Raw genomic sequence first — 12,243 nt, 5'->3', positions numbered from 1 at the left:
CTCTGTGCAAACTGTGTATTACTATTTAAATGTTTTAAAGAGGCAATTTAAAAAATAGACAAACCCTTGTTGGCTCGGCATACAGACACACGGACAATACTGTGAGCTGCCACCATATCATGAAGCATGACGTATTGCTGGGAAAAAAAGAACAAATAAAACATGAAATTTGTTTTTATTCTAAATTGTATTTTATTGTATTCTATTATATTGTGATGTACTGTTGCTTGAGGCCAATAATTGGTGATAACCTGTACAGCAACTACAGATGACATTTACCCTACCCTGGCATTTACAAAATAAAATGTTGATTAATGTGCACAGTCCCTGTTATATAAATACAAAAATAAGTCAACTTTAGACAGTTTCTTGATTCCCATGACCACCTGTGTTGTTTTCGCCTTTGGCTACGTAGGGATACAGCAGTAACCTGCCATACATTTGTTTTAACGTGAATGAAAATGTTCAAAACTGCGTTTCAGAAAATCTAAATTACAACTATATTAAACATAACCCAGTCATAAAATGCAAAATACGAGCCAGTTTGTGAGTATGTGTAACAGCACATTTCTCAGGTCTTCCCCAGGTCACATGAATAGTTTTGGAATTATAAAAAGTGTCAGAATTTGTGGAGCTCACCTTTTTGATGGTGTACAGAGAGGTAGCTATGGATATGACCGACATGAAAAGAATGGCCACAGCATAATAGTAATACTCATCGGCACTCCACAGGATCACGCTGAAGAGCTGGAAGATGTAGAAAGGGTTGAGGACCTGCAGGAGGAGGCAGAGAGACGAGATTAGTGTGGACAATGCAGAGGTGTCACCGTGAAGATAATACATTTCTAAACAGATATGTCTACTTAGGGACACTAGAACAGTGGGAGGTAAAATGTGCCTAAAACAAATGATAAAGTTCTCTCAGCATTTAGCAGTGGGTGAATTTACACATAAAACTGAAATTATCTCTTATCAAGCAATTTGCCTGTAGCTTAGCTGTTGCACTTAACAAGGCCCTCTAGCCATAGCTCATATTACCATGGGTAACAACCAAGTATCACAGGAAATGAGAGACTAGCTTAAAACAACATAAAGGATCTCCTTAAATTCCACATTACCATTCAACAGTTAACTGAAATCTACGCACACAAACAGGTGAGGTTTATTTGTCCTGTTGTAATTGGCTCGTTAACTAGGCACTGCCAGAGCCTTTTCTACGACGGGACTTTATAGACAATTGGACAATGTTACCCAAGTTGTTTCAGCACGAGTTGTGACCTGCATCACTGTGTTGGTCTAAAGGGGGCATTAGTGTAGCATTTACCAACGTTCCTCATACATACAGTACATATGTAAATTCATCTTGTAAAAATGTAGTACGTTTCCTTAACAAATATGCATTTAACTAGAAGGATCTCTATATGTACTGGCTGGGAAAGAGTAAAGGTTACATAGATTAGTTAGAGTGGGTTTGACATATTTGCTTTAGCAGGAAATATAACTTGACGAGTAACTTGTTTTAATAGATGAGCACACAAGTTGACAGGAGTCTTTCATTCAAGGACAATTCAAACACTGAACTATATATTCAGAACATTAATATAGCAGCAAACAACTATTTGCCATGTAAATAGTGGAGTAATTGTGTCCTGAAAGGAGAATAAAGTAATTCTCCCTCTGTGTGTTGTAATCCAAGCTTCTCTGTTTGTTGTGATAGACGGTCTTGATGTGCGTGCCATTATGCATGTGGTCGTGAAAAACTTTTTCAGCGTTGCGACCTTTAAAGAAAATGCTGCCTAAGTTAATAAACTGGGCCCTACCTCTTTGATAAGCAGCTTGAAAACAGAAGGCACTTTCACTGCAATTTCATTCATGCCGAAGAACAGTCTCCTGTCAAGAGGTGAAAGAGACATTCATGAGCCAAGTGTTGCAAACCAGACCTACACACACGCACACGCACACATTTAGTATATAGCAGATACACACAACAATTTACCATTAAAAGGTTAAGGGTATGCAGGTTTTCATCTTGAACAATATCAGAGGATTTCTCTGATTAGTTAATTCTCCTATTTAAATTATCTGGGCACTGTACAATATAAATTGTAATTTTAACATATCCGCACTGACCACAACAGAGAAATCACCGCTGATATCATGGAAGATAGAAAAAATCTTATTGGTGCAAAGGGCTTATAAACTGCAGTTACTGTAACTCACAACAGAATAAACAGGCCTGAATACCGTCTTCCTGTCTGGCTGTCTAAGGTTGTGCGAACCTATCCATCAGACAGGTAAGATGTTACCTGTACTCCTGCTGGTTCCTGGTCAGGCCTGCGCTGTGCTCAGAGTGGAGGGTGGAGCAGCTGACCTGCAGATCCTCCAGGCCACTGTAGGAGAAATGTTAATCGTAGCAGGGGACAAAGTCAACACTTTTAATTACACATAACTGTGACATATTTAGCAACATAAGTAAAGCTCACTATAGCTGTAAATGCAAGGGCTTGCTTTTCTAATTTTTCTCATACTTTAGAGCTTATTATGAGTTAACAAATAGAGCTGTGCATATTTACTTATCATTAATGCTGTGTATTAGTGTACAAATGCTGCAAGATAAAATCCTTAACCAATTAAGCATACTTTAAGGGATGAGTTTTCTGCAGCAAACAGACATAAAACAGCCCCATAACATGTCTGTAGATAATATAAAAGAATGCTTACGTTAAAACTTCAAAGTTCTGCATCCCGTCATTCCAATAATACTTTGTGCTATGGAAGGTAAAATAGCGAATCTGTGGAAAATACAAATGGGGGTGTTGGACACATGGCAGCCTTACTGTTTCCCAGATACTGTATTAAAGCCAAGAAACGAAGTTAGTGACCAGTCAATTAAAAAAAAAGTGCAACAAATAATTCAAATTCCTATAATGTCAATTTAAATAATTGGCTTAGCGGAGAAAAAGACATTATATTTGTAGTGTTGAATTAGGATGAGAAGTTATGTAATGAAAGTGGTCAATGGAGAGTACCCACAGGGACAGAAAGGAAAATGAGTGCATGTGTGCCTAAAACAGACAGAGAAGGGCTGAGGCAGAATTCAACTTTATGTAACGTACATACATTTGCGGTATCACTACGATCAAACAAATATGGAGTATAATTACACAATTAAAACATTGCAGCCCTTCAATCGGCTTTGGAAACAAAACACTGATAGGTGGTTGCCAGGCGGTTTATGGCTCCCACCATTGGCGTGTTCAGTGTGTGTGTGTGTGTGTGTGTGTGTGTGTGTGTGTGTGTGTGTGTGTGTGTGTGTGTGTGTGTGTGTGTGTGTGTATGTGTGTGTGTGTGTGTGTGTGTGTGTGTGTAACTACAGATTATTATTGAGACCAGTGCCTACCTGTGTGGGCTGGTAGTCGGCATATCTTCTGATGAGCTCCTGAGCGGGGCTGCCATCGGAGTGGTGAAGGGTATGTCCGTTGGCCAGAGGGGGGGAGGAGAAGGGACTGGAGAGAGAGGAAGGGGAGGAGGGGGAGGTGGTCTGGGTCTCCAGGCTGTGAAAGGGGTTGCTCCCCGGGGCCAGCATCACTCGCACTCTGGCCAGGAACCAGCGCCGGAACTCATCCTAGTAAAACAAATAGAGACAAAGTTTTAGTACTTGACTTTTAGGGACCTTCACTCATTAACCTCTCAATATTACTAACTGACCTTAACACTTGTTCTGCTGTCTTTAGTGCATTTATGTTAAGCAGTTTGTATACATAATATAAGGTATATATATATCATAAAATGTTTAACTATATTTGGTGCTTGGCAGGTGTTATTTTCAGACCCGGCCTTACCCTTCCTAATCCTAACTCTAAATTCCTATTTCTGAACAAGCCTCTTTAAGAAGCGAGCAGCAGCCAAATGTTTACACTTGAAGGTTGCTCCTAATGCGTCAACCCTAACAAGGGTATTTGAAATTCTACCCCCACAATCAGACATGAATTCATACGCAGATGGTCGTAGAAGAATGCAAACGCATGTACCCAGGCATGAGACCAACACTTGCAAATTATCTGTGCATTCCTGTCAGTGTGACCGTCTGTAGAAATAAGTCAGGCTCAATGTATTTATTGTGCTACTACAATACATCAGTTGTATTCACTCAGCTTTAAAACCTCATGAGCTTGATGTTTATATCTTCTGCATGTACCTTTACGACAAGCTGTGTCTCACAGCATTTGGACTTGAATCTCCTGTGATTAATTGGTTTAAAGAAAGGAAAGGAACCCTGGGAGTGTTTCTGTTAAAACACAAACTCAGTGAATAAAAGTAACATACAAATTGAATCATGCTTCCTTAAAGGCTAATACTGTACTATTTAGATTACAGATACAGGCCTTTAAATTACATAAAATAAGTACATTTAAAATACACCTTCCGGTATGCGCCAACATCAGGCAACAGCTTTACTTCTTTTGTAATCTTTTATAAGTGGTAAATTTACTGAATTTCTCACCGTGTTCACTACTTTGTTATCTAACTACCTTTCTGGGTTTTCAATCTACTGTTTAACAAACAATCCAGATAGTTTGCTATAAGATGCAACAATCACCTATTTTTATTATAAATTAATCTGCTGAGTATTTTCAGAATTAATTGTTTAGTCTATAAACTATTTAAAGACTGTGAAAAAAAATCCCATTCACTATTTCTTCAAGCCAACAATGTCTTTAATGAACTTGTTTTGTGTGATCAAATGTTCAAAACCTAAAGACAATTTGATTTACGTCATATATGACAAAGAAAAGCAGCAAATCCTCACTTTTGAGAAGATAAACCGCTTGAATATTTGCTTAAAAAAAATGACAGAAAGGATGATCAATTATCCAAGTAGTTGCTCTCTGTGTGTGAAGTGAATTGATCAAATATTGTGTATCCTGTCGCTTCCTACCGTGGAGCGCAGCAATACCACTTCGGCATTACGGGCTGTGGTACGGGTGCAGGTGGATTTGACACACCACTCTGGCATCCAGTAGAGCAGCAGGAGGAGGAAGCCCCCTGTACACAGCACTCCGAGGCCCACCAGCGCCAGCCGCCAACGGCACAGACGGTAGCCCTGCAGCTCCTATAGAATGGAAGTTTCAGTCTGATAAGTTAAACAGCCTGAATTCCCACATTGTCACTAATGTAAAATGAAAAAGAGGCATACCATCTCCTCCTCTTCCCCTTTGTTGAGGACCTTCAGGTCTTCCTTCTCCATGCTGCAGAACAGTTTGCCAAGCCCTTCCCTTAGTCACTTCAAACACAACAGACAAAATGTCAGAGTGAACAGTGTGGAAAAACATTTCAGCTTCACAACAGCAAATCAAAACAGTGGCTCCACGCCAGAGGGTCAGACACCCCAGGCGAGGTCACAAGATGCTTTCTAGCAATATGATGCAAACAGAGTACTGTGTAGAAAATGCTGTGTATTTGTTGACATATTTAGTTAGCTTCTTTTCTATATGCAACGATGCAAAATAGCCTGAAAAGGAGAAACACACAAATTCCTTATTCACTGGTTGTATCTTATACAGTTAACTCTGCATTTCTGGGGTTGTGAAATCAAACATACACGTCACAGTTGAGGATTCTTAGCTGAAAGGATTTGGTACCATTACTGTGCAGCCAATTAACATTTAATCTGGTATCAAAATCTAGTGGTGCATTGGTGGTGCAGAGCCAAAGTGGTGACTTGGGTGGCACTGGTGACCCCTGAAATCGGATTAGCCAGCCTAGCTTCCATCCTGAACACATCACTGGCTATTAGGCTCAGAATCACTGACTATATGTAAAAAGTGTAAGAAAAAAAGAAGTGGAAAGTGCTCAAGTGTGCCAGGTGATTTTTGTTCCCATTTTTCAAAATACTTATTTCAGGATACAGATCAATTAAAACATTGAAACAAACAGATTCGAATAATGTCATCATTTTGGTATTAAAGGGATAGTTTGGATTCTTTTGAAGTGAGTTTGTCAATGTATTAACTAAAGTAGATGGCAGTCGTCACACCCCCAGTTTAGAGAAGCAGGCAGGATTATTGACACAGAAGCTAAGCTATGTACTATTGAGGACGAGACCACATGACAAAACATATTTTAGCCACCTAAGAAAAAGTTTAAATGTACACTATATTTCGAATATTTTCACTAATTTTCTTTGTAGTCATACTGATGCAACTGTGTAATTTACGGTTGTGGTAGTTTCTCTCTTCTTCCCTGCGCTCACTGAGGGTGGGGCTTAGCCCCGATGGTGAAGTGGAAATACATAAAAAATGTTTTGTTATTTAATTGCAAAAAAGCTTCCTAGCAAGAGTCACAACCCCAAAGTTCTGAAATTCTGGCTAAATTATCTGTGTGGGTTTTTTTTTTTTTTTTTTTTTAAACACACCCGACCTGAATCTAGCATCACAGATGCTAGAAACTCTGCTGCTAATGTGTGGGAGCTAGTCCTGGCCAGAGCAGTGGTAGGACTTCTGCTGATACACCTGCCGACAAGCACAGCAGGACGGGCTTTGATCCGTCTTGGCTGACAGAGAGGAAACACTCCAGTCTTTGAGCAGTGAATAGTATGCATATTAAATATTGTATCCAACCAATTACTCAATGCCTTAGGCCTGAGCTATCAAACTGCTTTATGCATGTGAATAAAAAGCAGAATATTTCAACCATCAGAAAATGTTCAAGGACTTTTTGAGACAGAGAAGTGAATGCACTGAAGAAATGTTCAGCATGGACCTATAGCAGTAGCAGTGTGAGCAGGGATCTAAATGTTTTTCTGAACTCTGTAAAATCTATCTAACCCCATGTGAACTCTTAAAATGTCTGCCGGGCAAGAGCTATAATGACGGGAGATATTACTATCTGGGGATACAAAGTACATGAAAGCTAACAGAGGTCAGTAGTTCATTGGAGCTAATGGGAACTACATGAATGCACAGCATTTGCAGAACACCTGAGATTATATCTTAAGACTGTCAACACACAACCACACAGACCAACTGAGTCATCAGATATGCTTGTTACCCAATATCAAGCTCAACCCCATTTCCTCCTCTCAGTTGTCCCTGAGGACCAGCCAGCTGTCGAGGAGGTCAGACTGTCACTTTGCGCGTGTGTGTAGTTGGTGTGTGTGTGTGTGTGTGTGTGTGTGTGTGTGTGTGTGTGTGTGTGTGTGTGTGTGTGTGTGTGTGTGTGAGAATTTTGCATTAATACTGACACAGAGAGCCATCTAGGTCATAATGTGGGAAAGCCCTTGGAAATGCCAGTTGGGCTGCACTTTCCAGTTAAAGTGCAATAAATACATTGTTAAATTCAGATGATGAACCTTTTCAAACTTCATTCAGTGTTTAATAGTGTTTATTAGTTTGTCAGGATATATTATTTATTTTATTTAGATTTTAGATCTATTTCCAGGGAGACTTTATCAAGGTTATATGGTGACTTGTGCTCTTGCTGTTCTAGATCCAGTTTTTTTGTTTTATCTAAAAGATATATAAATTATAATCACAAATGGTCAAAATAAATGTACTAGTGACATGAATAATGTGCAAAGCTTTCAGGTGTTGAACATCATACATCCATTCAACTACAAGGATATGTGAACACAAACAACACATTTTCTAACCTGGCATTCACATCCTTTTGCATATTCTCTTTAGACATTTTTTTGTAGCGACATCAAAACTTTAACAGATGAACTTCTACCTTAGTCTGCTAGAAAGCTATGCCTTGTATAGGTCAGCGTATATGGAGGTCAACGTTTAATTGAGTTCAACTATGGGCAAAAAATCAGTGCTCATCAGTTTCCTTCATGCTACTGTTTAGGAGAGCACAGCCGCTTTCTCCACTGCAAAACAACAGCCTTCCTCAATGTAGTAACTGTGTCTTTGGTTTGAAAGATTACACACACAAAATAAAACAAAATACAATAACCACATGAACTGACTCAAACACACAGAACACTCAAGCTTGCTATAGCTGAGGAGCACTGGGGTGGTGCATCAGGGCACAGGGCCCATAGGGCTACTGCCCTTACAACAGCCATTGAGCTTGTATCACTGCCCCCCGCACTCTGATTTTATCTGCCTCCTGCACCCGGGTGGACTTTTTCTCTGGCATACAGCGGGATATTTTGCTTAGGACCAAGCCCTTCCTAGTATTTTACAACAGCAGCCCCCTGGCCAGCGCTAGGCAGTGGGTGCAGCTCAACAAGAACAATCCTTCCCCAATCTCTACTATGACTGGAAAAGGCCGACACCAGTGGATCTCGCACACACTCACACACACACACACTTCTGTCCTGGCATAGTTACTCACAAAAATAACATACCAATGAAAATGGCACCCAAAATGGATTTAAAAGTAGCAAGTGTATGCGGTTAGTGTAACCAAAGATTGTTGCATAATATATTATGTTGAAATCATCTGTTCAGATAACACAGGGTTTTAACCTTAGACGATTCCCATATTCACAGGCTCCAACAAGACAAGAGGGGAGAGTTCAAACTTGGTAGCTGAGAAGCCAGACATGTTTACCCTGTTTATGGCTCGGGTACCAATCTGTTACATGTTAACTCAGGCTGGAGGCAGGTTAGGTAATGCTTTCATTTATGTGAATTTCGTCAAAAGCAGTGATGGAGTCGTAAAACTGTATTTATTCATATACAGAAATATATTGTGAGAATAAAAGAAAGAAATTGGTTGCTCCTACCTTGAGAGCCAAGGACAAGATGCCCTAGGCGGTCCTCCTCCCCGCAGTTAGCTTCTCACCACACCAACCTGGAACCCTAGGGGAGAAAACAAACAAACAAACAGAAACAACAATGCATATTACAATTGAGTTGACTATGATAAACTGTTGGGGGGGGGGGGGGGGGGACTTTCGCTAAACAGTAACACATCATCACAAGGGAAAAACAATAATAGTTAATGTGTACTGAGCTGCAGCAGAATAATTACCAAGTAATGCAAAAGCTCATGCAAAGGTGTTTACTGGTGTGCATATTTAGAGAGCATATACTCATCATGTTTGCACTGAGCAAGTACTGGATAGGATATTTAGATTGGTTTGCTCCTTCTGGCAGCAACCATTTGAATTATTTAACTGCCTAAATATAAGTTTGAAACTAAGTCCAACACTAAATTGTCATACCCCACATGGAAGTACCAATACTGAGATCATGTCCACACACTAATATAAATTTTAGGACAGAATATCATGGACTAGTTCAGATTTAGATGTACATACGCATGTTCCCACCAGCTTGTGTAGACCTCTGTGTTATTTATCCTGTCACACTCCAACCCTTTTGATTTTGGCTCAATCGGCAGTAATTATTCCCTACAGCGGCTAAAGAAAGTTGGTACTTAATTCTTTAGAAAATTAAAATGTTTTCATTCGTTATATATTAAATCCACACAGGAGTATACAAAAATAGGCTTTACCATGTGGTTATTTAATAGAGACCAGTGGTTTCCAACCCTGCTCCTGGAGAGTAACTGCCCTGCATGTTTAAGGTTATCCCTTCTCATACACACCTGATTCTAATGATCTTCTAATAAGGTGTGTTAAAAGTTGGCAGATATCTAAAACATGCCGGGCAGTAACTCCAGGAGCAGGGTTGGACACCACTGATATAGACCATTGATTTACCGGATATTGTGATATATTTTATTATCAGGATATGAAATTATCTATATTGGGATAAAGCATCTTGGCCATATCATAAGTAAATAAATAAAATAATCATGATGACCACATGATGAAATGGTTGCAGGCTGTCAGGTGATTCCTCCTGACTCCCATTTACTCAAGAGGCTTCTTGGTGTTTCTGTCCTGTAATAATGTCAATGCCCTACTATGATAAATATGAGGATGACAGGAGAAACCACTGTTTTCACTGGCACATAGAGGACCCTTACAGGGCCTCTGAGAGTCAACATGACTTCAGAGATATTTATAGATTCCTCTAGCTCTGCCTAAAGCCACATTGTTGTCTCTCATTTGATTAGTCTGCTATTGTATTAATAAGCAACAGCGGATTGGGGGGGGGGGGAAACACGAGGCAGCTGTTCTCTTTTTTTTCAAATTACAAGATTAAACATGACCATCATCAGTCTTCCCATAAAGGAATTTTAAGATGTCAGAAAAGAAATACACAGAGTACAAAATATCAAACCCCATTGAGGTAGAAACATAAACTATAAGCTATTCAACATAAACAGCTATTTGAGTACAACAGCAGCTGGTTCCATGATTAACAAGCTTTTGTACAGGCCGGTATATATAAGGTGATTATCTCTAGACAAAAAAAATAATTTACACATTTGACTGTACTGTGAGCTATAAGACTCTCTGCTCTCAACCTACTTTCTATTATCGTTAGCAAATGGACCTTTGCTAATGTTGTGGGATTAGGGCAACAACTAACAAAAATCGTATTTGGTGTTTAATCCGCTTATTATTTTTCTCAATCAATAAATCACTTGGTCTGTAAAAAGGTTAAACATTCTGATAAAAATCACAATACCTTGAAAACCCAAGGTGACGTTTATAAATTGCTTGTTTTGCCAAACCAACGGTCCAAAGCCCATATGTATTAGGGCGCACTCACACTGTACATCCATACCGTGTCCAAGCACGTTTCACGGCTAAAGTCGCGTTTATTTGACCAGTGTGAGTGCAAACGGTCACGGCCCGTTTGGGAGAGGTGGGCTTTTGTAAAGCACTTTGGCACATGTACGAGCACGAGCGTGCGCATGTGTACGAGCACGAGGCCTTCTGCGGTTCTGACATAATTTTATGTGCGCCTGTTTGGACATAGAAAAAAGAAGGACGGACAATGCACGGACATTTAAAACAATGGCGGCAAATGATCACATTGGTGTGATGCGGAGGTTGAGTGTTTACTGCAGATTTAGTAGGATGAAAATATTCAAAAACAGTTGGACAAGACGTACAAAAACTCTGAGGTCTATGGAAAGATTTGTAAACAAAGCGACGCATTGCGATGACGTCATCAATGCGTGTGACGTGTTATGGCGTGATGAGGTATTAGCAGGCAAGAAGCATTTGTGTGAGGCCCAGGTAGTGGGAGTACAAACGGGCCTGGCCCGCTGGGGGAGAGGGAGGGGGGGACAAGTACCCTGAAGCACGGGGCATGGTACGGACGGACAGTGTGAGTGCGCCCGTAGTTTACTTAAAGTTGTACTCCATAAAATTTGAAATACCATGTTTCTAGCAGCCTCTTTGGCAGTAAGATGTAAAGTTCTGAGTGAGGTTGAGCCTTTTGTAGCAGCTCAAATATATTTTGCAAGAACCTGAACATGAGCAACACAAAAGTATAGAAATAAATACCTCCAGGAAAGCTAAGACGAGACATATTCTACTTTCCCTTGTTCTTCAACAAAGACAGAGAGGAAAAAGTGAACAATGAGCCCTGACCTAATGACATAAGTCTATAATTCATGGAAGCATTTAGAGGAAAAAGTGTTTTGTTGCCATCATGCTCTGCACTCAATGTGCTTTCTTTATCACTTCCCCTCCTACTCGTGGGGCATTATAGCCAAGCTTTGTTCCCCGGCATGGGCCAATCAAGCTGTTTATCACTGTGACCACTGGCCTTTCTAAAAATCTATGACGATCTGACCTTCCTCTGCTGTCTAAACAGCTAAAAGCTCTTCCTCAATTCCCCTCCAACAACTTTCCAAATGACATTTTATTTTACATTTATGCATACAAAGCGGATTTAGCAAGGCAACAAGCAGGCAAACACTCCCAGTTTAATCATTTGTGGTGAGAAAAGGCTAACTGGGCAGATACATAATCAACTGTAACTGTAAACAGTTTCTTGCATCTCAAACTTCAAACTCGGTTCGAGTTTAACGAAATGACCTCAAACTCACCTAGATGCAGCAAACATCCAAACCTCTCACAAATAAGCCAGAGCGTCAGCCTCAAAAACTATCATAGATACAGGTTCTGTATGTTTTGAGATTGATCACATCACATCAAAGAGAGAAGAATAGCCAATGTTACAGGCTACTAGGATCGATGCAGCGGAATAAAGAGTTTACATGGATGAGATCAGGGAGTGGAGGAGGACAAAAAGAGATCTACAAGGAGTATGTGAGCTCCACTCAAAAGGAGGGAAGGGCTGGGAAAAAAACAATAATCCTACAGATCAAAAGTTTTAAGTCAGACCACATGCTCTTGGA

At 40.1% G+C, this 12,243-nt stretch overlaps 1 protein-coding gene across 2 annotated transcripts in view; it reads right to left on the bottom strand.

Annotated features, from left to right (window-relative positions):
- atp13a3 (ATPase 13A3) overlaps positions 1-12,243 on the bottom strand; it is a 36,385-nt gene that overhangs the window by 18,895 nt on the left and 5,247 nt on the right. For both annotated transcript variants that reach the window (XM_083940601.1, XM_083940602.1), the window contains exons 2-10: positions 8,738-8,813; positions 5,198-5,284; positions 4,940-5,113; positions 3,401-3,625; positions 2,722-2,792; positions 2,307-2,390; positions 1,821-1,890; positions 640-774; positions 65-137 (exon numbers count right to left, since the gene is read on the bottom strand). In XM_083940601.1, the coding sequence (XP_083796727.1) occupies positions 65-137; positions 640-774; positions 1,821-1,890; positions 2,307-2,390; positions 2,722-2,792; positions 3,401-3,625; positions 4,940-5,113; positions 5,198-5,248 (883 nt within the window). In that variant the 5' untranslated portion in view covers positions 5,249-5,284; positions 8,738-8,813. The remainder of the gene's footprint in view (positions 1-64; positions 138-639; positions 775-1,820; positions 1,891-2,306; positions 2,391-2,721; positions 2,793-3,400; positions 3,626-4,939; positions 5,114-5,197; positions 5,285-8,737; positions 8,814-12,243) is intronic.

This window comes from Echiichthys vipera (assembly GCF_963691815.1).
Source record: "Echiichthys vipera genome assembly, chromosome: 3".
Lineage (NCBI taxonomy): Eukaryota > Metazoa > Chordata > Actinopteri > Perciformes > Trachinidae > Echiichthys > Echiichthys vipera.
This window is presented reverse-complemented; position numbering and strand designations above follow the sequence as displayed.